The sequence below is a fragment of the Mus caroli genome, unplaced genomic scaffold (genome assembly GCF_978045245.1).
Source record: "Mus caroli unplaced genomic scaffold, Mus_caroli_1 scaffold_10, whole genome shotgun sequence".
Lineage (NCBI taxonomy): Eukaryota > Metazoa > Chordata > Mammalia > Rodentia > Muridae > Mus > Mus caroli.
Window position 1 is genome coordinate 8,906,759 of NW_028227265.1, and position 21,075 is coordinate 8,927,833.

The 21,075-nt window shown below is 55.8% G+C and overlaps 1 protein-coding gene across 8 annotated transcripts in view; it reads right to left on the reverse strand.

Annotated features, from left to right (window-relative positions):
- Positions 1-21,075, reverse strand: part of Gse1 (Gse1 coiled-coil protein) — a 355,349-nt gene that overhangs the window by 35,491 nt on the left and 298,783 nt on the right. For 2 of the 8 annotated variants that reach the window (XM_085843544.1, XM_029480387.2), the window contains exon 1: positions 7,810-8,223. The exons of 4 other annotated variants lie outside the window; for them this stretch is intronic. In XM_085843544.1, the coding sequence (XP_085699670.1) occupies positions 7,810-7,816 (7 nt within the window). In that variant the 5' untranslated portion in view covers positions 7,817-8,223. Of the gene's footprint in view, positions 1-7,809; positions 8,224-9,430; positions 9,619-21,075 lie in introns of those variants that run through there. 2 more of the 8 variants (XM_085843545.1, XM_085843546.1) reach the window with 2 other exon arrangements.

Consider the following 21,075-nt stretch of genomic DNA (forward strand, 5'->3'; position numbering starts at 1 on the left):
TCTGGCTAGAAACAGCAGAGCATGGTGGCAGACACCTTTAACCTCAGCAGCAGAGACAGAGGCAGGTGGATCTCTTGTGTGGGTTCAAGGCCAGTCTCATCAAGTTCACAACCCAACCAACTCAACATGGTTGTGACTGGCAAAGTTCCCTTGCAACCAGCAGGTAACTGTGGACATTGGCTGCTGCCTGGCACCAGGACAGAGGGGCACCCCAAAGAGTAGCACCCTAGAGAAAGGCCTCAATTCATAATGAATTAATTGATGTTCAAAGTTCAAGGTCAGGGGCTGGTGAGATGGCTCAGTGGGTAAGAGCACCCGACTGCTCTTCCGAAGGTCCAGAGTTCAAATCCCAGCAACTACATGGTGGCTCACAACCATCTGTAACAAGATCTGGCGCCCTCTTCTGGAGTGTCTGAAGACATCTACAGTGTACTTACATGTAATAAATAAATAAATCTTTAAAAAAAAAAAAAGTTCAAGGTCATCACTGCTTCCCAGTCAGTTGGCTATGGTTGTCTAGCCTGGGCTACAGATCACAGCAACAAAGGGGGTGGGGCTGGGGAGATGGCTCCGTGGTTAAGAGTTAGGATTCTCACAGAGGACCTGGATTGGGTTGCGGACCTGGATTGGGTTGCCAGCACCTAGTTGGTGGCTCACAACCTAGACGGGAATTTAACACTTTCTTCTAGTCTCAGAGGCCACCACAGGCTCATGGCACACATATATGCATGGTGGCAAAGTACTTGTACGTATAAAATGAAAATAAACAACGCTTTAAAGAAAAATTAGAACCCCAAAGGGCCAGTGATAGATAAGAGGTCTGTGACATCCACCTCCAACGCCCAAAGCTGGAGTTTCCACGCCCACATTCACACACACACACACACTCTCTCACACTCATTCTCTCTCTCACACACACACACTCTCTCTCTCTCTCTCACACACACACACACTCTCTCTGTCTCTCACACACACACACACAGAAAAGCTGAAGTGTGCTTTCTACCCGGCGTGCACTGCTCTCTGTCATAAAGTTCAAAGAGTAAGTTGAGACATCAGAAGTCAGGGACTTCTGCACAGCACCTTGAACTTGGAGGCTTACGAGCAGCTAGTGAAACCTTAGCCATTCTTTAGTTAAGGGCCACACCCGGTGCCTAAATGACAAGGTCTGTCTGAGGCTCCAGGACTAAGGCATGGCTACCGACTCATATGTATGTATGTATGTATGTATGTATGTATGTATGTATACACACACACACACACACACACACACACACTCAGGAAAATAAGAAGCCGAGGAAGGGTCACCTAGCCGGGAAACAATTACAGCATACGCCTCCCCAACCCAGGGGAGGCCGGGGATCATCAAGGACATTCAGGAGAGCGCCACAGAGGCTAGTGGCTACATGGAACTGGAAGGTGGATGCTGGGACCATTTTCTCAGCCATGGTGGTGTGAGGAAGCCATACTTTGCCACCAAACAGGTGGCAGAAGACAGGGGCGAGGGGGTTAGCCTAACTGTTTGCCCTGAGGCTTCCGCACCTGGAGATGCACCTGCTACCATGGGGGCCCCCCTGCCCTCACACAAACGAGAAAAACACCGTGCACTGAGTGCAAAAGAGAAATCTGACAAAAACAAAAGACAGGCGCACACCAGCAGCGACTGGGAAAGATCCACTCTGTTTACACAGGCCCTTCATTCCACACCAGCAACCTGTCCCTTGGGGAGAGATCTGAAGTCAGGACAGAAAAGAACTTGGTGTCTGGCTTTTCTCCAAGCCTGGCATACTGCCCCATGGGTACAATGTCTGACCACAAGCAGGAAGCCTGGTGGGAGAGGCCAGAGCCCATCTGTATGCAAAGACTCAGGTTATCCCCATCTGGCCAGAAACTGCCTGGATCCGGGATGCCCCGCTTGCCCTGGGAGATCCTAGGAAGTCACCTGCCCCAAATATGTATGGCAGGATACTGTCAGGGCCTGACCCCCAACACCCCGCCCCCGCTCTTCTTCCCCCACCCCTATCCCCGCAAAAGGGACAAGCCCAGGGTTAGTTGAAAACAGCACCTGCAGCCCCAGCCTGCCCCTCCCCCTCCCCTCGTGAGCCTGTTTGTGAGCTCGACACATGGATTTTCCTTTGGGACGGCTTAACCTGTCCAACATCAATACAGCTCTGACCAAAAGCCGTACAGATCGATCCCTTTTATGGCTGCTTGCAGCCGCAGGCCCACCGGTGGTGTGAGTGCAGAGGGGCAGAGACGAGGGGCCAGTGCATGCTGGAGTGGCTCCCAAACCCAGGCCCCCCAAGTGTAAGCCCACAGTTTCCAAGGGAGCGGGAGGTTGGGGGAGGGAAGGTGCACAGAGGCGTCTGAGTTGGTTTTGGCGACCCCAGCCAGGTGACCCTCCAGAACAGCTGGGTAACTCCACACGGCAGGCTAATTTATACCTGGAAAAGAGTCCCCTTGCTGTTCACCATGAGGACCTGGCTCTGTGTTGAAATTACAGGACACCATCATCCTTTACGGAGCTTGTAGGTACCAGGGACCCCCTTCAGACATCCAGTAACATGCACTTCCCTAGGCCAGAGGCCGGCCACTAAGGCCCACAACCCAGGCTGTAAACACACTGGGAGATGCAGAGCAGCCAGTACACACACACACACACACACACACACACACACACACACACACACACACGGATGTGTTAGCCCCTCTATCACTGTTGGCCTCAGCCCACTGTCTGGGGCACATGCATTACTATCTGAACTTCTCTCAAAGCAGGACCTCTGCATGTCCATCTCACAGTCATCTGTAGCCAGCTCCATCTCCCCCCACCCCTCTGACCCAGCACCTCCAAAGCACCCACTAGGCATAACTTAAGGAATGAGCCACAGATCAACAGTGAAGGGCTCTGGGTTCTAGCCCATACTTAGGCTAGCACAAACCCAGTCATTATCCCTAGGGGGAGGAGGTTCCAGTACGAGGACCAAGGGTGTAAAACAGTGCAGAAGCCCCAAAGCCAAGGGTGGGACTGATCAAGAGTTCAAGACCAGCCCGGCTGTGCGGCTGTGCTGATGCACGCCTTAGATCCCAGCACTTGGGAGGCAGGCAGATGTCTGTGAGTTCGAGGGCAGCCTGGTCTACAGAGAGAGTTCCATACAACCATAGCTACTTAGAGAAGCCCCATCTTAACGGGAGAAGAAAAGAAGAAAAAAAAAACCCAACCCAAAACAAACAAACAAGCCAAAACCACAAAGCCAAAAAGAGTTCAAGACTAGCTGGTACAATCATTGCCTAGCAAGTACAAGGCACTGCTCTCTCCTCTGCTGCATAAAGGTGTTGGCTCATGCTGTTTTTCCCAGCTCTTGGGAGTCTAGGAGAACCAGAAGACCAGGTTGCCCTCAGATACTCTTGAGGCCAACCGTTGGATAGAAGACCTTATCACAAGACGACACAGATCAAGATCAGTCCGGGCTACAACGCTGAGTGCGCCTCACAAAAAAGTCGTCTGTTACTCCAGGTGTGATGCATGCCTTTCTAACAGCAGTGCACCAGCGCTTGCTGGCAAAGAGGTGGATATACAGTCCAGAAGAGTTTGAGATCAGGCCAGTCTATCTATAAAGTTTTTCAGGCTTGACTAGAACAAGACTGCAAGTATGTCTCAAAACAAAAACAAAAACACAAAAATCCATAACCAGGCTGGAGATAGCTCAGCAGTTCCGAGCACTTCCAGCTCTCAGGGAGAATGACTGGATGGGCAGGACGCTCACGGTGGCTCTGAACCATCTACATTTCCAGTTTCAGGGGAATCCAACGGCCTCTTCTGACCTCTGTGGGCACTGTACACACATGATACAAACATGAAGGCATTCACACATACACATAAATACAAATCCTTTTTTTCTTTTTTCTTTCTTTTTGGTTTTTTTGAGACAGGGTTTCTCTGTGTAGCTCTGGCTGTCCTGGAACTCACACTGTAGACCAGGCTGGCCTCGAACTCAGAAATCCGCCTGCCTCTATCTCCCAAGTGCTGGGATTAAAGGCGTGCACCACCACCGTCCGGCTTCTTTTTTAAGAATTATTTATTTTATGTATATGAGTACACTGTATGTAGCTGTCTTCAGGGCACACCAGAAGAGGGCATCAGATCTTATTACAGATGGTTGTGAGCCCCCATGTGGTTGCTGGGAATTGAACTCAGGACCTCTGGAAGAGCAGTCAGTGCTCTTAACTGCTGAGCCATCTCTCTGGCATCACCGCCCCCCCCCCTTTTTTCTTTCTGTAGCCCCAGCTGTCTTGGAACTCAAGAGATCCACCTGCCTCTGCCTCCTGACTGCTGGAATTAAGAAGCCTATACCACTACACTGGGCAAAATAAATCTTAAAAAACAAAACAAAACAAAAAAACAAAACAAAACAAAAAAGCCCCAACAAAACAGTAAATAACAGAATACCGATGCTAGGTCCCATCCCAGAGATGGGGGTTCATCTGAATGGAGGCATGACATGGATACCAGTGCTTTTTTCCTAAATTGTAGTCAATGATGATCCTCAGAAACCAGAATCCACCCCCCTTTTTCCACACATCCCGTTCTCCAGTTAATGATGACTCTTTCCCCAGAATCCCTAACAGCCAAACCCTTTTCCCCCATTTTCCATGGGTGACTGAGAACAGACTCTGGTGTCCTCAAGATGTCCCTGTTACTACAGCTATCCCTTCAGGCCTAGTCTCCCTGAGGCTAGCTGTCACTCTTCTGTCCTCTAAAAGGTGGGCACAGAGAGACAGGCACCGAGGGGAGAAGAGCGGGTGTGCCTGGAGTTCACCAGACCCAGGGGCAACCTGTACAAGGACAGGGACTTTGCCAGACAGGGACTGCTCAAGTAGCTTTATCTGGCTGGGGTGGAGGGCATAAGGGAGTGTAAGGAGCTGGTGGGGAGATGCTCTGCAGAGGCCAGATTAAAAGGCCTCCGGCGCACATTGGACGCTCTCCCGTTTCATCTGTCTGTACACCTCCCAGCAGTGAGCGCGAGGCTGGGTTCAGGAGGCACTCGATAAATTCTCATTGACAGGAACACTCAGAAACGTCACCTCCCAGGCTGTGGCCTGTGTGCCTTGCGGGGGGGGGGGGGGGGGGGGGGTTGGGGGGTGGTGAGAAAGGCCATCGTGGGAAGTGAAGCCAGCAGTACTGGCGGGCTGCATTTGGCCAGGACGCGGAGATCTGAGACTCCATGGGGGCAGAAATTAAAGTGACTCGGCAGGTCTGCCGCACAGCCACGGGGCTGAAATGTCACCTCAAACGCAGTTCTCTGCAGGTTAAACATGCTCTCTCGCCCTAAGATCCCAGGAGAGAGAGAGAGGGAAAGGGGTGGGGGCTGGGCCTCATAGAGGGTTTGTGGCTGTTGCCACAACACGGGTAATTAACGTGCCCCCCCCCCAAAGAAGGCTCCTATCCAACCCCACCAGGCTTTGGAGTAACCCAGGCTGGGCATTCCAAGGCTGCAGATGGAGCCAGGAAAAACCGGCCTTGCTGGCTCACTCCACAAGCCCCTGCGGGTTCCTGGGGGCAAGGGGGGAAAAAGCGGCAGCTGGCTATTACTCATTGAGTCTCTAGGAAGAGGAGGAGACCAGCAGCAGGGAGCTGAGGCTAGACCTCCTTCACAGCCGGGGAAATGGACCACACCTGCCTGAAGGGTCAAGGCCAGCTGGGGAAGGACTGCAGGCTTGGGCGAGGGCCTGGCGGGGGAGGTGTAGGCCCAGGGTCCACCACAAAGTGGTGCAGACCTCTCCTCCCCCTTCCTATGGCTAGAGGCACAGGGCCCTGAGGTGGCTGCCTTTCTGCAAACCGCACAGCCCTTTGAGATCTGCAGCTTCCAACTTCCTCCAGAGACAGGGAAGTTAAGTTACTCACAGCCAGAGGCCGCTTGCCTGCCTGCCAGAGGGACAGCTTAGCCAAGAGCAACCAGAGGCTTCCAAGGGGTCAGGCTGTTTTGGAAGCTTCCTACCACCCCTACCCCATTAAAAACCTACCTGGAGGCATCAGAATCGTCCCAGGCCAGCCCCAAGGTTAGCTTAATGGAGGCCTGACAAGGCCTGATTCCTAGTAATTTTAAAATGTTAAGTAACTATATACACCCCCCTTTTAACCCTAACTGGTCAGGATCCTACTAGCTGCCCCCAACAGGTCAGGGCCTGATCTGGCCTCTCTGCCTTCCTGGTTCGGAACCTGCCCTAAGGCAGGCACAACAGAGCCCAAAGCCAGGACAGGCCTCCCACCTCCTTTCCGAAGGCGTGGCTGACCCCGGGTCTCTGGCTGGCTGCTCACCAGCGCCCCCTCCCCCCAAGCCTCCTCCGCTCCAGCTGCCAAACCAGGCGACAAAAGCCAACCTTGTACCAAGCCATCAAGGCGCGCGCACACACACACACACACACACACACACCCCAGGAGGTGGTCAGGCGTGACCCGGTGGCTGTGAGAAGTGTTGAGCAAGCGGCTTCTGCACAGCAGAGCCCCATCGAGGGAGCCTGCCAGCAACCCTGTTCCGGTCCACCCGGTGGGGCGTGACACCCAGCATAGCAGATGACACACGCTGCCAGTCGGAGCCTGTGCCCCGGCCCCCCTCACCTGTGGCGGGGCGACTGAGTGGCTGAGTCAGACACAGCCTGCGCCTCAGGTTCCCCGCCTGCGGGTGGGGGCGGCTGTAAACACAGGCTAAGCAACACTTAAGTAGCCAAGCTTAAGTAACACGGACGCCCAGGGAAGGCTGCTCGCCAGGGGGGCCCTGTCTTCCTCGGGAAGAGGGGGTAAACCAGTCTCAAGCAAGAGACTGAGACACTGCCAAGCGGCCAGCCAAGACCTCCTGCCTCTTTGTCCCCCAGTGCTGGGAATCGGCTTAGGCCCGATGCTCCCTCCTAGAGCGAGGCTGCGCCTTTTGTTCCGGTCCTCTTTACAAAAGGATCTTGTATTTTGGTTTGTTTTTTTTCCCCCCTTCCATTTGGTGGTCCCGCTTGTTTTCAAACCCCAACCTGTGTGGGCCCCAACCGCGACAGATAAGACACCGCAGGGGTCTAGTAAGGGTTTAGTATGCTTTAAATGCATGGAAGACAAAGGCTGGTTTGCACCAAACCGACCCAACTCGAGCTGGCACCCCCACTATGGGTGGCAGGTGCGCGGGGGCGCCCCTTGCTCGCTCCCGGCTCAGATGCCCAGACCTGTGGCCCCAAGCCTGCTCCTCGCAGTCCTATTCGGCCCCCGCCACCTCCCGGCGCTCGGAGAGGCGGGCAGCGGGGAGGGCAGCCCAGCTCCCGCTCCGCCTCCAAGAAGGGAATTTAATTAGCCTGCCGGAGAGGCGGCGGGCGACGAGGTGTCTCTGGTGCTGCAATATAATTGAATCGGCTCCACTCGGGCGGGCCACTCGCCGTCAGCGCGGCCGCGGGGGGCGGGGAGGCGCATCCAGGCGGAGCGGGAAGGGCTGGGAGGGGGGTTCGGAGGCCCCTTGGACTGCCACCCAAGGTAAAGCAACCCCCCATCCAACCACCTGCCCCCCGCCCCATCCAAAGTTTTGCTACAACCGCGAGCCCCGGAGCTGCCCCCGCGCACTTCCCCGCGCACTTCCGCGGCAGCAAAGCCGGCTGAGCCCAGCGCGCGCGCGCGCAGCCGCGAGTGTGGCTTCAGGTCGGCCGCGCGCCCCGCGCTTCTCGTCCCTCACACCCGCGGGACCTGGCACCGGCCGTTGGCGCCCCTCCCGAGCCCACAAACTTGGGGAGAGGAAGAACGAGGGAATCCCCGCCACCATCCCCCACCCGCGCGCTCACCTTTCATGCCAGGGCCCCGCTGCTCCGCCGCGCCTGACACATGCCGGAGCCACCGTCGCCCGGGTTTGTCTGAACTGCTTATCTCACCCGGGGCTGTGCGGCGGCGGCTCCGCCGCTCGGGGAGGTGGAGCTTCCGGGGCCTGGGCCAAGAAACACCTGCTGCTGTCGCCGCTGAGGACACACCCAAGCGCAACGCCGCCCACTCCCCGGCCCCGGCTCGCTCCCGGCGCCCTGACCTCAGCCGGCGGGAGGTGTCGGGTTTCAGCCGCAAGCGCACGCGCGCGCACCGACGGACCGCCCGGAGCACCCAGCGCGGTCACAACCCGCCGGGTAGGTGCCGCCCCCGCGCTCCTGGCGACCCTGGCTGGACAGTCCAGGGGGATCTCTCAGAAGCCTCGCGGGCCACTCATCTCCAAGAGTAGGGAGGAGTGGCTTACAACACGCCTGCCATATCCGAGCCTCATAGCCGCCTCCCCAAGCGCCTGGAACAGTGCCTGGCACCTGGCCACCCACTAAGAGAGGGGAGGGATAAACCCAGCGCTCAGGAGGCCTTTCGTTGTGCTGAGTGGAGGGGACCACACAATATAGGCCGTTGGCCTCCCTCGGTCTCCAAGATGCCTGATCTATTACCACAACTTTAAGGGACTTAATGTTAAGAGCTCGGGCCACGAACCTCTGTCCCAAAGTTTTGCAAAGTCTCCATCTCGCTTTAAGGAATTTTTGAGGAGGCCATACGGCGGGGGCTCGAGTTCTTTAAAGAGCCCATGTTCGAGAAGTCCACGGAGGCGCCGCTGAGCCAGGGGCATCATTAAGTAGCTGGGGTTGCGGTCAGAGGCGAGGCCGCCGCCTCCAGAAACTGGCACAACCCACCGCGCCACCGGCCCCAGCGCACCGCCTTCCCACTCTTGGCACCCCCACCCACCCTACCTCACCCAGGCACTTCACGGGGATGACTCAGGGAGCGTCCTGAAATTCCTCGGCACCCACAGGCGGCGCGGAGAGGGACTGTGGGCCCCAGCGTCCCCGCCCACAACGCGACCGATCCCTAGAAACACCCCCTTCCCGCCACCCGGGAAGCGCGAGGTTACAGGGCGAGCCGGGCAGCCGGGGACCCTCGGCAGGACCCAACGCGCAGAGAGCAGCCAACGAGGTGGCAAGGTCGTCGCGAGGTCCCGGGGTCTCCCCCGCCCGCCCTTTCTACACAGCTCTCTAATGATCCTCCACTTTCAGACTTTCAAGCCCGGAGGCCACCGCACCCGGGGGCTGGTGGAGGGGGGGACCTCAGCGCCGCTGCGGGTTTCAACTTTCCACCGCGGTGCCAGCCCCAAACCTGCCCCGGGACATGCCCGCGCAGTGCTCCGCAGGCGCGCGCTGCCTCCCCCGCCTTCCTCCCTCCCGCGCCAGCCGGGACAGCGCCGGGAGCGAGCGCGGGCGCCAGCACCCCCCGTCCATCTGTTCCCGATGACGCCGGCGGCGGGCAGCGCTCAGGGCCCGCGCCAGCAGAAGCCGCCGATGCCGCGAGGCGGGGGCGCACGCCGGGCCAGTCTTGCACAAGCCCCTGGCCGACCACAAACGACAAGGGAAACGGGCGGGCGAGGGAGGGCGGAGTTGCTGCTCCTACCTGCGGCCACCAGGTCTCTGGCCCCACACACGCGCCGCGCGGCCTTTGGTCCACGCGTTAGTTCGCATCGCCCGGGGCAGCGTGGCCTCCGCAAGTTTACGACGCTCGGGACTCGGAGGATGCGCCGGGCTCCCCGGGAGTGGGGGCGGGGAGAGGCGCCTTCACCCGCCGGGAATCGCTCGCGGGAGGGGGGAGGGGGGAGAGGGAGGTGTCAGGAGAGAGAAACAACTGGCCTCGAGCCGTAAAAACAAAATGAAAAACCTCCCGGGCTGGTCCAACCCCTTTCCCACCTGGATTAGTGGCTGGGGGGGACGGGGGAGGGGACAGCATGTAAATGAGCAGCTCGCACCTGGCCGCGCTGCCTGCGGGCCAGGTTCCCCAGGTAACAACACCGGGCTCTTCCTCCAAATCTTGTCGCACCTTTTCTCCCTAGGGGTGTCTTGAAGGCCAAGTTCAGTCACCTGTTTGGTGAAAACTAGGCAGGCCATCCTATAAATTTGTGGGTGACCACTATGAGCTACCACCTGTTTTGCTTTTTTTTTTTTTTAAAGAGCTGGCTGCTCTCCCCCACCCCACTCCAATACAAGGCAGCTCCGCTGAAAACCGTACCCCCAACCGGGGTTTCAAATGAGGTACCTGCCCAGAAAGTAGTCAAGGCTGCAAGCCTGCAGGTGAGCCAGGCATCCTCCCCCAGCTTCTCAAACCAGGAGTCTGGTCTCCATCCAGCCCAGACTGTCCAAGGTAGCAAGAGGGTGACAGACACCCACGATGGCCACAGGGGGACAGCAGTGAGCCAGCTATGTGCACTCAGGCCAGAAAATGCTGGCAGTCACCAGGAGATGGATGGTCCTCACTGTCCCTACACTCTGCCCCAGGAAATCAGTAATCCCGAGCAGGGCCTTTGAGTTTAAGGGTGGGAATTGCTCTCTAGCAGCCATGTGGCTGGCCCCTAGTTAAGGAGATGTACCCTGTATGGATGGACTGCTAATTCCCGACTCTGAGGCTAAAAGCTAACCTCCCTCTAGTTGCTGCTCCCTCCTCCTCTTCCTCCCACTCCTCCTCGCAGCTGCCGGCTCCCACCCCACCAGCAAGCTATACAAGCCTTTGCTCTCTGGGTCCTTTCCCTCAGTTCCATTTGTTTAGGGAAGTTGGCTGGAAGAGGATTTGAAACATCAAGTGCTAGAAACGATCCTGGAAGGTGAGTGGAACCTCCTAGCTCAAGATGCTTGCCCGTCTAGGACACAGGAGCACCCAACTTTCCTTGCTAGGGTTCTGCCACGCTGGGCCACCTAGAATAGGAAGCAGGATTTCCCTCAGCCCAGCCCAGCTAAGCTGGGTTGCCTCTATAAAAGTCCGGGACCTCAGAAACCGATGAACTCCAAACCCCAGGCAGGAGGGGTTTCTGGACCTGCAGAGTCTGCCAGAACCAGGACAGGTATGGGTGGCATCCACTGGACACACATCAAGTCCCCCCCACCCCGCCTGGGGCCTCCCCAGAAACAAAACCGAAAATTACAGAGCCTCAGCTCAGAAAGGCCACAGGGCAGATACCAGAGGCCCACAGGCGGGGCACGTGAGGCAGCCGGAGTTAGGGAGGTGAGAGAGCAGGCTGCAGGCTGCAGGCTTAGAGCCTCCTTCACCAAGGTCGTGTTCCCACCTGAACCCCCTCTGAAGTGAACCCTGGATGTCAAGTGGAGTCCCGCCTCCCAGTCTTTTCCTCCTGGGGCTGGGCAGGAATATTTAAGATGATGTAGTTTCCAGTTCTGACCAGCCAGCTGCCCTCACCAAAGGTGACTGCTTAGTCCCGTCCCCCCCCCCCCCCGGCGGCTGCACCTCCATACACTGGAGCCCTAGACTGCAGCATGGACCAGACTTAGCCATCACAAAGAGACTTTCCCAGCACTGACTTGCTGGGCTCCTGTCATCCAGTGCCCTCCAGGTCTGGTCAGGCAGGTGATGAGTGCCACTACCAAGTGTCAATGAACCTGCCTCAGGGTTCTGAAACTGGAACACAAGCCTGACCTATGGTTGCTTACTTACACCTGGCAGTATTCCGACAGAACCCACCCCCACCCCACCCCCCAACTAGGACACCTTCAGCGTAGTTTGTCACCCTAGTTATCCAGGCTGGGAGGTGGTGTCTCTGAGTTCAGGCTCTTCCTCTGCAGCAGAGGGAAACCCCGCAGAAGGGAGGCCACTGGCCTTAGGTTTCTAGCAGTTTTGCTTTTGCGAAGTCTCTGGATGAACTCTTGGTACTCAGAAAACCATCCTGGTGGGAGGGGGGCTGAGAAGCAGAGAAAGAGGGTCTGCCCAGACTCCATCCACCCTGACCACCTGAGCCAGGCTCTCCACAGGAGCTGGCAAGCCCTCAAACCCGGCTCCACTTTCTTTCTCTTCCTTCTTCCCCGTCCCACCTCAGCAGCCATCCTTCAAAGGCCTGCTCAGATCTATGCTCTTAGAAGGCTTTCCCATCTCTGCCTCTGGAACTCACCTTTCCAGGCTGGCCTTACCGGTTCAGACAGCAGTGGGCCTGGGAAGGCGCATTTACCCTGACTAAGCTGTTCTAGGGTGTATGGGAATGACACCCTGTGGAGGCGGAGTTTCAGGTTTTTCCCAGCCTGCTCTGGGGGAAAAAAGACCCTTGTCTCACAGCAGTGACTGCCCAGGGCTGGGGGGCTGGCAATCAGGCTCTAACTGCCTATAACCCAGGCTTGCTGACCCAGGACATGATGCGGGACAGCGGGGAACGGAAGGCAGCCGGTGACCTTCTAAAGAGGACTCCTTTCCATCTAACATGCAGGTCTGACGGCTGGCTGTTGAGGACTGAGGTCACCCAGGCAGCAGGATGGGGCTAAGACCTAGCGGACCCCCTCGGCCCATTGGGGAGTTTTCCTCTTAACCCTGGGCCTCGGCGCCACTTCCTGCGCTTTCAGCGCCGGCTCCCACCCGCGCCCCGCACACAGCTGCACTCTTTTACAACCAGTTAACAGCTGTTTTGCATAGATTTTCAATTCTAATTGCCTCGCTTTGTGAGCGCCTCCGAGCCCCGGTGAATGGGGACGCCGTGGCGCACGGCTGGAAGGCGGGCGGGAAGAGGGCACTTGAGGGGAGAAGAAGGGAGCCAGTGTGCGCAGGCTGCCTGCCTTTATGTTTCTAAACAGGAGAAGAATGTCCTGGCCACCAACTGCCCCTGCTCCTGCATCTCCACCCGGAGCCTCAAAATCTGTACCTAACCCTGGCCAGCCCCTCCACCCAGTGCCCCAGCCCCTAACCTTCTCCCCACCCCGCCCTGCCCCGCCCCGCCCCGCCTGAGCAGACAGCGGGAGCAGCTTCCTATCCTTGCTGGCTCAAGGCCCCTCCCCCTACAAAGCACCCCTCCACCCAGTCTACCGCAAGCCACCCCAGACAACAGCTTACTAAGCCACCGGCTCAGAGCCCAGCCACCCCCTCACCCCCCACCCCCCAGCTCTCTAGGACTCAGATATGAAGAGGCTAATTGGACCATGAAGTTGAGCAAGGAGAAATCGCACTCTCTGGAGACAGCTGGCATCTATAAAAGAGAAATATTTGCATTTAAAACCTTTAAACTTTATATGGCTGGGCCAGGGCCAGGCAGGGGAGGAAGGGGTGGAAGGGGGTTGCTTGGACCCTCCTTCCAGAGGACAGAGACTCCCCGGAGGTGGTTTGAGATTGCTGGCACTACATTTCTGTCACCAACTGCCCTCGGTGGCCTGGCCCTGCTCAGGTTCAAGTTCTTGGCTTGTGAATTCCTGGGGAGAGCCCTACAGCTGTCCGCAGTCCAAGCTTCAGAAGTCCCCAGTTACCATCACCCCCAACTCCATTACAGCCTCTTCTTTCTGCTTGCCCAGCCTGCTCTGGCAACTTCACACCCTCATCACACAGTGGCGACCAATGGAGGAGACAACACCCCCGCCTCCCTACCCTACCCCACTCAGGAGCTGTCCCCTCAAAAGGCCCTTGTCCTGCACCTCAGTGCCATCCCCGTGGGGGGGGGGGTGCCAGGTTTCCATTCCCTTCCATGCCTACTCCCTATTTTTATATTTGAGAGGAACCTGGCCACGTTTTCTCCACTGTCAACATTTGCGACGGAGAGCCAGGAGGCCCTGTCCCTGAGTGGTCTTATTTTAGCAGGCTTTTATGAAAGCGCCGAACAGCCAGAATCACATCTAGTCCTGACTACCTGGCAGGCCTGAGTGGAAAGAGAGAGAGAGAGAGAGAGCGCACCCAGGCAGCGGGGCCCTGGCTTCAAGGGCAAACAGCACAAGGGTGGGTGAGTCTGTGTCCAAGAGCGGTGACCAGCCATCAGTGGAAGCCCCCATTTTCTTCACCTACACAAAACCCGATTTTCAGTGAACAAGCTGCCCTTCTTCCTAGCTTCTGTTCCTGTCAGAACTGGCTTCTCCTGGGCCTGTGTCCCAGCTTGGTCTTGAGGCCTGGGACCCATGGACACTCCCTCATCCCTCCTACCGTGCTTCCAGCCAGTCACAGAACAGTTCATGTCTCTGTGGTTTCCCACCTACTAGCCCACACTCAGACCTTCCCCACACGACCACCTGCTGTTCAGGGATCATTTAAACACAAGCTGTGTGTTTTACCTCAGCAGTGCTGAGGCTGGACTATCCTAGCACGTGCTACACAGTCAGTTCTCAACTCTCAAGAGCAAGCCTTGAATACAGCTCCCCGAGTCCCAGGTCCTGCTTGTAGGAAAGGTCAACGGTGTATGTGTGTGGCTGGTGCCCAGGTTTCTCGAGCTGATGTACAGACACCTCCCACCTGCCTGAGAACAGGAACCTAGAAAGGACCATGCCCGAGGATTAGGGCTAACAGCTGAGTCACTAAATTCCTTCCGTTCATCCTGAGGAGGAAATGAATGAATGACAGGGAATAACAAAAAAAAAAAAAAAAAGAGGAGAGAAGAGAAGAGAAGAAAAAAGAAAAGGATTTTTAGGCCGGGCAGTGGTGGCACTCCCACTCAGGAAGCAGAGGCAGGTGGATTTCTGAGTTGGAGGCCAGCCTGGTCTACAGAGTGAGTTCCAAGACAGCCAGGACTATACAGAGAAACCGTGTCTCAAAAAGGAAAAAAAGAAGAAAAAAAATTTTTTTAAAAGGAAGAAAGAAAAGGATTTTTATGAATGATGTCACTGGGAGGCCCACCCCTTGACCCTAGGCAGCCTGGGATAGCAAGGACTCCCCTCTCTTCCTAATGGTACAACCATCAGACCAGCAACTTGGAAAAGAGAGCACAGACAGCCCCTTCTCTGCTTCAGGTCTCTCGGCCTGGCTGGTCTCTTCCAGACACCTCTCTAGGTTGCCAGTCCAGCCCACCTGTGAATAACCACAGAACCAAACTATGGTGGACTATTAAGCCATGAAAAAAAAAATAACAGGGTCCTGATATGTATTATACCGTAGGTAAATTCAAGGACAAAGAACAGACACTCAAACGATAGAAGCATCCCACACAGATGTTCAATTAATTAGACAGATGTCAAAAGATCCTGATACCTTGCTGGGGAATGAGGCTTTTTTTTCATTTTTTAAGATTTATTTATTATTACACATAAGTACACTGTAGCTATCTTCCGACACACAAGAAGAGGGCACCAGATCTCATTACAGATGGTTGTGAGCCACTATGGGGTTGCTGGGATTTGAACTCAGGACCTTCAGAAGAGCAGTCAGTGCTCTTATCCGCTGAGCCATCTATCCAGCCCCAGGGAATGAGTTTTAAGAGCGTGGCATGTCCATTCAGTGGAGTACTGTCTGGTACTAAGAAGAAATGGCAGCTCAGGCCTCTAATCCCAGCATCCAGGAGGCTGGAGCAGGATGCATCACAAAGAGAAACTTGTCTTTTTTGGTTTTGTTTTTCCAAGACCTGGTTTCTCTAGGTAGCCATGGCTGCCCTGGAATACAGGGTGCTGGGATTAAAAGCCCACACTACCTACCACGCTCAGTAGGGAGAAATCCTGTTTCAAAAAAGAGAAAGAAGCCAGGTGTTGACTGTGCCTTTAGTCCCAGCACTCTGGAGACAGAGGCAGGCAAATCTCCAAGTTCAAGGCCAGCCTGGTCTCCAGAGTGAGTTCCAGGACAGCCAGGTCTAAAAAATGAAACCCTGTCTCAAAAACAAATGAAAACAAGGAAGAGAGGGAGGGAGGGGGAGAGAGGGGAGAGGAAGGGAGGGAGAGAGAGAGGGAGGGAGGGGAAGGAAAGGAAAGAAAGCAAGAAAGAACAAGCAAGCAAGCGTGACCATAACAAGACGGGAAAACATGGTGGGGAAGGGCAGAGGCCAGACCCCAAGGCTGTCACGTGAGTCCCAAATATGCAATGTCCAGAATGGGTAGATCACAGGGGCCGACAGCAGATGCCTTAGCAGCTCCTGGGTGACGGGTCTGTTCTGGTTCAAGGACGACAGGCGAGTGGTTGCACAACACTGTACGTGCTAAATGCCACTGAACCGCACACGTTTGTTTGTTTGTTTGCTTTTTTTTTTTCTCTCTTTGAGATAGTCCCTTTACTCTGTAGCCCAGGCTGGCCTGGAAATCACTCTATATAGCCCAGGCTAGCTTAGAATTCAAGACCTCTCTGCCTCACCTGGTATGACAGGTGTGAACACTATATATATATATATATATATATATATATATATATATATATATTTTTTTTTTTTTACAAAATTTTATCCTGTGCATGTATGTGTGTACGCATATATCATAGAGGGAACCACTCTCAAAGTTCCCTCTCTTTCGACCCTGTGGGTTCTGCTGACTGGACCTGAGGCTTAGTGGCAAATATCACAACCCAGGGAGCCACCCCATCCCCCACCCCAACCCCCAACTCCCAGGCCCAGTACAGTGGGTTTTAAATTGGGCCCCACCCCCACCCCCAACATTTGGTATTTTTATACAGGGTCTTCTGCATCCAAAACTGGCTTGGAATTTTCTACGTAGTTGAAATGACTACTAAGCTTGACATTCTCCCCTCCCCCACGCCGAAGTGCTGGAAGTACTTTGCGCTTTAACATGGAAGCCGCAGGCTAAGGGAGGGTGGGTGTTTTCCAGGGGACCCCAGCAGACCTTGGAAACTCCCCTCCCAGCAGCACCCTCGCCTGTGGGCACTTTGGACGGACGCGTGGTCACAGGAAACGGTCAGATGCCACTGAGCCTTGCCCCAAGGAACTTTCCCAGACTCTGTACTCTGAGGACTTAGAGACACTGCAGCTGCATTACCCTGTGGCTCTCAGCCCTCAGGCTAGAAAGGTCACCAAGCCCCATCCCTCCTGCTAAGACCCCCCCCTCCTTCCCCCCCCCCCCAAAGCTGCAGGCCTCTGGTCTACCCCAGCCTCGGGGCCTGGAACTCCTGAGCACCTGGGGGTGGTGACATTGGAATGTACACCTGTCTCCACACAGGACCTCCAGGCGCTCTTGCCACCTGCTGCAAAGCAGACAGCTGTGACCTGGGTAGGGGGTGGGGGATGGGGCAGAGCAGCCCAGGATGGGGCAGGCAGGGGAGCCCGGTGCATGGGAGGCCCAAATCCTGCACCCCTTTCTTATAGGGTAACAGGAGGGCAGTGAACCTTCCGACTCCTTAACCAGTCCACTCACAGAGCCACAGCACTGCAGGAGCGACTCTGCCTCCTTCCCACAGCTGTCTCTCTGACTGGGCAATCATCTGGATAAGAGGGAGGACGGCCTCACCAAGTCCCAGTCCAGGCCACATACTCTAGGACAGAGAGATCTAGGGGGTGTCCCCCAGGAACTCCACATGTACCCACACAGACCCTAAGGATTCCACACAAATGGGTGTTCGAGTTTTGTACTCTCCCTGCAGATTTAAAAGCTGGACTGGCTCCAGCTCCAGGCAAGCCTCCTTGGCCTGCAAACCTCCCAGACTGGAGGCATCCCTAACCTTTTGCACACTGATATTGGTTGAAGGTCCATAACGGGCCATGTTTCCCTGACTGCTGAGAGCCTTCTGGGCCTCTGTGGTACCTGAGACTCAGGCAGTGTCACGGCTGCAGAACGTGGGGGTTGGTGTTTCACCCAGGGAATATTACAGTTACTCTCCCCTCTCTCTCCCTCCCCACCCCAACCCCATGTCTGTGTGTGTGTGTGTGTGTTTTGACACGGGGTGGGGTGGGGTGGGGTGTCTCTGTATAGCTCTGGCTATGCTAGAACTCACTCTGTGGACCAGGCTGGCCTCGAACTCATTGAGACTCACCTGCCTCTGCCCCTCGAGTGCTGGGGTTAAAGCCGAACACTACCGTGCCTTACGTTTTTGCCTTTAGTCCTTTTGGAAATAAAGCTTTTCACTGTAGCCCAGGTAGCCTCGAACTCTCAACCCTCCCGGCCCAGCTTCTCGGGGGAATGGGATCATAGGCGTGGCCTCCCCAGCTGGCCGAATACCTGCCTTGTTTCCCAGCTTCTCATTCTTGGTTTTCCCACTGCCTGTCGCTAGAATCCCAGCCTGTCACAGAAACCATCAGATCCCAGAGGCCTCTGTGGCTTGTAAACTCCAGGATAGAAACACCTGCACAGGATCACAAACCCCTGTGTCCCCAGTGCCTGGAGAGGACATTCTGGGGTCCCCAAGGTCAGATCTTGCCTTTGCCAGCTCCAGGCAGCTGCAAGGATCCTTCAGCCCTTGTTCTCATGTTCGTGTCCCTGCCATTTAGTGTTAGAGGCTGAGATAACCAAGGAGGGAAGGTTCGACATGAGCCGTTTCACAGTGAAGAAATGGTGTTCCGGTGAGGGGCAGCAGGCCTCAGCAGCAGCCCTGCCTCAGTTTCCCCCCCCCCGCCCCCATCCTTATAAGCTCTGCCTTTTCCCCAGATGGGCCTTCAGTGGCACCATAGTCTGGTGCCGCATCCGGGTCCGGCCCGAAAGCATCTCTTCCCTTCCAGTGGCACGGAGCAGACACCAGGCTGGCTGCTGGTGTCCAGCCTCGCTGAAAGCTGCCCTAGAGGGAACCATTGCACTTGTATCCTTCCTTCCTCAGGCTCCCCAGGGACCTGGCAGCGACAAAGGGGACTTCCCTCTCCTGCTACCTCCATCCCTTAGCCTCCAACAGCAGCACCTCCTACTTTTACAAGTGGCATTTCCTCTTGGCCCACTCTGTGGTTCCCCAGAGGCTGCACCCCCTGCATCTCTCCCCTCAATTTGGAATATAGACGCTGTATTTCCAACCTCCCCAGGCCCCCAGCCTCCCCCTCACTTAGCCTGGAGTCTTACTTGGCCCTCACTTAGCTCTGCTTAGCCTGGAGTCTTGCTTGGCCCTTCCAACTCTCCACCTTGAACAGCTCTCCCCACTCTGCAGTCTCAGACCAAAAAGCTCACCTCCTCCAGGGAGGCTTCCACGTTGGAAGCCCAAGCGGACACCTCTACCCCTTCACTTCCTATTCCTACTGGGTTCAGAGACCCAGGGCAAGTCAGCAGCTTTCACCTTGATATGCACACCTCGTTAGCTACCCAGGGGCATCCCCAAAACAAAGTGGTGGAGAAGGGGTACAGACAGCCATGGAGTACTCGGGAGAGCCTGGTTCAGAAATGACTGCACTGGTGTCATAGCATCGGGGTGTCCTGTGTGTGTTTGTGTGTGTGTGTGTGTGTGTGTGTGTGTGTGTGTGTATGGAGGGCAAAGGCTGTTCTCTAGCCCCTCTCATCTTGAGATCATCAGGTTCTGAACAAGGCTTGGCTGTCTCTTTCCAGCCCACACAGCACACCCCAGCATCAGGCTAAGAAGGAGGCTGTGCTCCCTGCAATCCACCACAGATCACCACGCCCTCCTCTCCTGGGATTGACAGGGCTGCAGAGAGCACAGGGCCTCCTTCCTCTAGGTTCTGCTGCCTACCCTGTTTCAGAAGCTGAGCCCCACTCCACTCCCGCCCTCTGTGCTGACCTGCCTGGCTGGCTGGCAATTTGAGCTCAGGGTTAGCACAGCCCAGCTAAGGAGTTCTATTCCTGGCTCATCCAACAAACTGCTCATGACCTTGGGAAAGTCCCCCGTGCTGCACGCTGCCTCCCTCCAAGCGCTCCCATTAATAAACCAAAGTGGCACCGTGAGATTGGGCTCTACTCCAGGGTGCTGTGTAGTGTGGGGTGGCCTAGAGGAAGAGATGGGTCCCTGGCCAGCTGCACAGAGCTACAGGAAGACACATTTATGGATGACCTGAAACCCCTCAGGAGTCACAGACCAGAGTCCCAGGACACAGCTCCAGGTCCTGACGATGGGGGACTTTAGCAAGCCTCTGTAACAGGGGAACAGTGGTCACTGTACTGTCAGAGAAAGGAGGCACATTAAGAGCTTTGTCTGCTCACCGTTGGGGTGACAGCCTCACCTGTGCCCCAGGTGATGTCTGGGTGGGAGCAGATGGAGAGACAGAGAGGAGGAGGGGGGAAGAGGAAGAGAAATGGTGAGGGAGGAGGATAAGGAAGAGCAGGAGGAGGAGGGAGGAGGAAGAGGAGGAGGATCAAGAGACACAGAAGGACCAAGAGGAGGAAGAGGGGCAGGAGGAAGAAGAAGAGCACCCAGCAGGAGAACAGAATAGCTGGGGCCTACAATGGCAGAAAAGACAAAGCGGCTCACGGACACACCCCTACAGAACACAGACAAGCATATACAGGTCACCTCTCGATGGCTGCTGTGTACCAGCAACCCTCCAGTTCCACCAGCAAGAACCCACTGGCCAAGCCTCCACATCAAAGCTGAGTCACTGTCCTACCTGCTTCTATCAGTACCCCTGGCATGGGGATCCAGGGTAGATCTGGGAGCCAACATCCTCAAGTCATCCCCCACCCCCCCTTCCCAGGACCCTGGGCACACGCACACATCCCCATCAGAACCACCCAGACGCCAGCTTCTTCTACCATCAAGCTGTAGTGTGAACCTCTCTCTCTCTCTCTCTCTCTCTCTCTCTCTCTCTCTCTCGCTCTCTCTTTTTTTCTGAGACAGGGTTTCTCTGTGTCCTGGAACTCACTCTGTAGACCAGGCTGGCCTCGAACTCAGAAATCCGCCTGCCTCTGCCTTCTGAGTGCTGGGATTAAAGGTGTGCGCCACCACTGCCTGGCTGTGATCCTCTCTTAAAAAGTTAATTTCAAGCGACTCCCCTCCCTCCCAACAGGATCTGAGGAAGCCTTAGGAACTTCTGCTTATCCTTTTATATATTTTTTTTTTCTAAGAGGCTCCCAGTAACTGAGAGGAGAATTACATTCAGAGAGAATTGGATCCCTGGAGAAAGTTAACGCTATTCGTTTAACGACTGCTGTGGGTGCCGGAGATGTGAGCAGGCTGTACCCAAAGATGTCTCCTGCAGTTACTGGGAGATTTAATTCACAACAGCCAAGGAAAATAATTAAGAGGCATGGAAGGGGTGGGCCCAGAGGCACCATGGCTTAGGGGAGGGGTGGTGGTAGCCTTGGAGGTGTCTGGCACCTATCACCTATCACCACCCTGCCACTGAGTGACCAAGATGACAGAATGAACACAGTGACCAGTGTCTCAGAGCCCACTGGCATGAACATACATGGTCCATTCAGCCAAGCCACCCAGGCACAGGAAGCAGCCCCAGCCCCGATCACCCCTCCATACCCACTTAGGGACACTTCCTGGCCTTAGTTGGGACTCTTTTT